Source organism: Myripristis murdjan, unplaced genomic scaffold (genome assembly GCF_902150065.1).
Source record: "Myripristis murdjan unplaced genomic scaffold, fMyrMur1.1, whole genome shotgun sequence".
Lineage (NCBI taxonomy): Eukaryota > Metazoa > Chordata > Actinopteri > Holocentriformes > Holocentridae > Myripristis > Myripristis murdjan.
Genome location: NW_021941817.1, coordinates 37,501 through 42,500, shown reverse-complemented (window position 1 = coordinate 42,500; position 5,000 = coordinate 37,501). Strand labels below are relative to the sequence as shown.

The following is a 5,000-nucleotide window of genomic DNA, read 5'->3' as shown; positions in this document are numbered from 1 at the left end:
AGCAGCTCTATATGAAGCAGTTCAGTATGAAGCAGCTCTATATGAAGCAGCTCTATCTGAAGCAGCTCTATCTGAAGCAGCTCTATATGAAGCAGTTCAGTATGAAGCAGCTCTATATGAAGCAGCTCTATATGAAGCAGTTCAGTATGAAGCAGCTCTATATGAAGCAGCTCTACATGAAGCAGTTCAGTATGAAGCAGCTCTATATGAAGCAGCTCTATATGAAGCAGTTCAGTATGAAGCAGCTCTATATGAAGCAGTTCTGTATGAAGCAGCTCTATCTGAAGCAGCTCTATATGAAGCAGTTCAGTATGAAGCAGCTCTATATGAAGCAGCTCTATATGAAGCAGTTCAGTATGAAGCAGCTCTATATGAAGCAGTTCTGTATGAAGCAGCTCTATCTGAAGCAGTTCAGTATGAAGCAGCTCTATATGAAGCAGCTCTATCTGAAGCAGCTCTATCTGAAGCAGCTCTATATGAAGCAGTTCAGTATGAAGCAGCTCTATATGAAGCAGCTCTATATGAAGCAGCTCTATATGAAGCAGTTCAGTATGAAGCAGCTCTACATGAAGCAGCTCTATATGAAGCAGCTCTATATGAAGCAGCTCTATATGAACTGGCTCTGTGTGCTGTGAGGTAAAGCAGCAGAATCACACACGTTGGGGTCATGACCCCAACGTTCCCAAACACACACACACACACACACACGCACACGCACGCGCGCACACACACATGAAGAGTCTTGACATCTACAACTAAAGTACCATACAATCCTCAAGAGAGCAGCTTCTGACAGACTGATGAAGTGATGAAGGCAGAGAGAGAGGGAGAGAGAGAGAGAGAGGGAGTGAGAGAGAGGGGGAGAGAGAGAGAGAAAGAGAGGGGGGGGAGAGAGGGAGAGAGAGAGAGAGAAAGAGAGAGAGAGGGAGAGAGAGAGAGAGAGAGAGAGAGCTCTACTGACTGCTGTAGTAATTAATCGGACAGGAGGAGGCGGGCTCCTGATGGGAGCTGTCAATCATTCCTGCTCTCCTCCATTCACACTGACAGACACAGAGATCAGAGATGAAGATGTCACACACACACACACACACACACACACACACACACACACACACACACACGCTCACACACACACACACACACACACACGCTCGTTGCTGATGTGTTTAGCCCGCGGCCATAAACTGACATTAGCAGATGAAAGCAGCTGCTAATCACAGCACATGAAACAGTGAGAGCTGCGTGCTAAACACTGATGCTAAACACAGATGCTAAACGCTAAACACAGATGCTAAACACTGATGCTAAACGCTAAACGCTGCTGCTAAACGCTAAACGCTGCAGGTTGGAGGGAAGCAGCTATTTGTGGAGTTGAGATGAGGAAGTTGTGATCAGTGGGAGTTTGTTCCCCAGAGACACGGAGATCAGATTCACTGAAGAAGAAGAAGGAAAAGAAGAAGAAGAAGAACATGGGTGGATCCCAGTTCTTCCTCATGTCTGTCATCTCCTCACTCCTCCACTGTGCAGCTCCTGGCCCAGAAGCTGAGCTCTGCCTGCCGTCTCTGGCACAGGACGAGCTCAGGCCTGCTGGACGGCTCTGTGGGGTGTGGATCAGGTTCACTTGCGTTGGCCCGGGTCTCGGCTTTAGTCCAAACAATGGGACAAAAAATTGATTCCCTTAAGTAACACAATTCTTTTTTTTTTTTTTTTTAACTATTTTAATTGTTTTTTTTTTACGACTGGATCCATTTAAAGTAAAGATGCTGGTAGAGAGATAAGACGTGAGACAGCACAGCCACCACTCATGGGCTGTCGCTAAGGCGGCTAAATATCACTCCAAAGTTCAGCGAAATGTTGGCGAGGGGAAACCAGCATGTCTGTTTCCCTTGACCTCTGACCTCCAGCTGTCTGAATGAAAATGGGTTCTCTCCCCTTTGCAGACACGCCCACCTTCTGCTAATCCCAAAGCCTGCAGTCCACATGTGTTCTTGTGGCCTGTTGTAAAATGGTGTGTGTGTGCAGACTGGGGCCTAAACAGTCTTGGAGCTGCATCAGTTGGCTTTGACTGGAAAGCTGAGACTCTTGTGGATTCAATGAGCCACATTTGATTCCTGTGTGATGATGTTGGCCCCCATAGCAGCCATTTCACTGCAGCCAGAGACTTTTGTCACACTGGACGTGGCTGGAGAAAATGACCTCTAGTGATACCGGCTGATTAATCAGCTTTTGTTCTTTTCCTGCCCCAAACTCTCACCCTGTCAGCCTTTAAGAAGCCGCTCTGGCTCCACCTGTAGACCGGGTGGAGAGGTCGGCCGGTGGCCCACAGTCGACAGGAGAACCTCTGCTCCTCTTGCCAGAATAAAAGCCAAGGGTTGACGGAGGACGGGGCAAGGAGGCTGGATTAGGTCTGCACCCGGGGCCGCCAGGGGCCACGCGGGGCCTCCACAGTGACCCACAGCTGCTGGGTCCTGACCCGATGCAGCAGCTGAAGGTCCAGAACCGTCAGGCTGTGGCTGAGCTGATCACGGCTCAGCTTTTTTCACAATTAAGACGTCTTTTTTTTTTTTTCTTTTGTGAGCGATAGCGACTCCTCTAGTAAACGACAGTGTTTAGCTTGAGATGTGACAGCAGAGTTCAGCCGGATTTCCAGGAACAACAAGAAACACAGAGTTTCTTATTAGATCCACACATGAGATCAGAAACTTCATCCAGCTCTGCTCGCCGTGAACAAACCTGACGCTCATTAACAAATACAGTCTGCAGGCTGCTGGAGAAACGCAGCCGCATATAAAACATGACAAGATGGTAATGAAAACACAAGCTGCTGCTTCTGTGTTTGAAGTGACAGCAGCGACTCTGTGTGATCACACACACACACACACACACACAAAGAGAGAGAGAGAGAGAGAGCTGCTCGCCCCGCTGGGAATGGTAGTACAACACAAGACAGACCAGAGCCATAATTACTATCATCACAGAGAGAGAGAGAGACAGCTGTCTTACCTGTCTGAGACAGTCTGTCTCGGCCAGTCTCCGCTGGATCAGCTGGACCAGCAGCTCAGCAGGAAGCTCCTGCACACACACACACACACACACACACACACACACACACACACACAAATATGCACCATATAACAGCAGCAGCCTCTTGCAGCAGCACTCTGCTGTGTGATGCTGCGCTGAGCAGTTCATTCATAAATCACACGGTGTGTTCACAGTCCAGTTTGCTCCTCCTTGCTGCTGCTGGGCTGACTGGACGTTACGCTGCTTCAACACACTGGCACACTGAGGACCAGCACGGCTGTGATTCGGTCGAAAATAGTCCCAGCTGTGCTGATATTCAAAGAGTGTTTTGATTGTGTGTGTGTGTGTGTGTGTGTGTGTGTGTGTGTACCTGCTGTGCATGTGTGTATTGCATGGCCTGCTTGCTGAGGTCTGATTGGTCATCCAGTAAAGTATCAACTGTCACATGGACACATCCGAGCTCTGCACACAACTTCCTGGCCTGGAGCAGAGGCGAGCAGCAGTCACAAACAACAACAACAACAACAACAACAACAACAACAACAACAACAACAACAACAACAAGGATAATGATGCTGCAGTTCTGGGAAGTTAACACTGAACATGTAGCAGCTAGCTGGCTAACATTAGCCTGCAGGTGAGAAGGTGACAGGTGAGCCTGTGATGTTTGTGTTTGTTCTGACTCAGAGTCTCACAGGACGACACTCACCACCGTCCTCTTCCCTGCTGCCGGGGGACCCAGCAGCACCAGCCTGGGAGCTGACAGACAGACAGGCAGGCAGACAGACAGGCAGACAGAGAGAGAGACAGGCACAGAGAGAGAGAGAGAGAGAGAGAGAGAGAGAGAGAGAGAGAGGTAAACCTGTGGTCATATTCTGTTTCCTGCAGAGTCACAGCTCCACCTGGTGCCCACATTAGCAATACCAGGTACACACACACACACACACACAGAGAGAGAGAGGGAGGACAGTCACACACTCTCACCGTCCTCGTTGCGACTCTTCAGCAGGTCGATCAGGAAGCCGAGCGGCTCGTCTGGACGATCCACCAGGAGGCTGGAGAGCAAGCTCTGACACACACACACACACACACACACACACACACACAGTTACCAGGGCTGGTTTGTATTTATGGAGATGTGTCCGCCTGCAGGGGGCGCTGCAGAGGCCGAGCAGAGTGTCGGCTCTGTAGATGATAATCCTGCTCCTCCTGCAGGGGGCGCTACAGAGGCCGAGCAGAGTGTCGGCTCTGTAGATGATAATCCTGCTCCTCCTGCAGGGGGCGCTGCAGAGGCCGAGCAGAGTGTCGGCTCTGTAGATGATAATCCTGCTCCTCCTGCAGGGGGCGCTGCAGAGGCCGAGCAGAGTGTCGGCTCTGTAGATGATAATCCTGCTCCTCCTGCAGGGGGCGCTGCAGAGGCCGAGCAGAGTGTCGGCTCTGTAGATGATAATCCTGCTCCTCCTGCAGGGGGCGCTGCAGAGGCTGAGCAGAGTGTCAGCTCTGTAGATGATAATCCTGCTCCTCCTGCAGGGGGCGCTGCAGAGGCTGAGCAGAGTGTCGGCTCTGTAGATGATAATCCTGCTCCTCCGCTGCTTCAGAAGCTCCACATTTCTCTGAGCTCAGAGGAAGGAAATGTGGAACATTTAGGAAGCAGATGATTGGTTCTCCTGTGGTTCTGCAGCCAGTCAGCAGCACAGAGCCTCAATGCCAGTGCTAATCTGCTCACACTCACAGCATTTTACAGCCATGGATTATAATCTCAGTTTATAATCCTGTCTGCAGCAGAAATATGGACAGGAACAGTCCAGTTACTGATCAATATCTGGATCAAATGGACTGATCAGTTTAGAGCATTGAGCCCCACTGACCCACACAGATTCTGCTGTTTAGCTCAGTGCTGCCCCCGCTGGACACAACACTGACCTGCAGGCTGTTTAGCTCAGTGCTGCCCCCGCTGGACACAACACTGACCTGCA

General features: G+C 50.3%; 1 protein-coding gene across 1 annotated transcript in view; it reads right to left on the bottom strand.

Moving 5' to 3' along the window:
* ak8 (adenylate kinase 8) overlaps positions 1-5,000 on the bottom strand; it is a 16,423-nt gene that overhangs the window by 10,033 nt on the left and 1,390 nt on the right. The window contains exons 3-6 of the mRNA XM_030048072.1: positions 4,009-4,093; positions 3,734-3,783; positions 3,395-3,505; positions 3,004-3,072 (exon numbers count right to left, since the gene is read on the bottom strand). Of these exons, the coding sequence (XP_029903932.1) occupies positions 3,004-3,072; positions 3,395-3,505; positions 3,734-3,783; positions 4,009-4,093 (315 nt within the window). The remainder of the gene's footprint in view (positions 1-3,003; positions 3,073-3,394; positions 3,506-3,733; positions 3,784-4,008; positions 4,094-5,000) is intronic.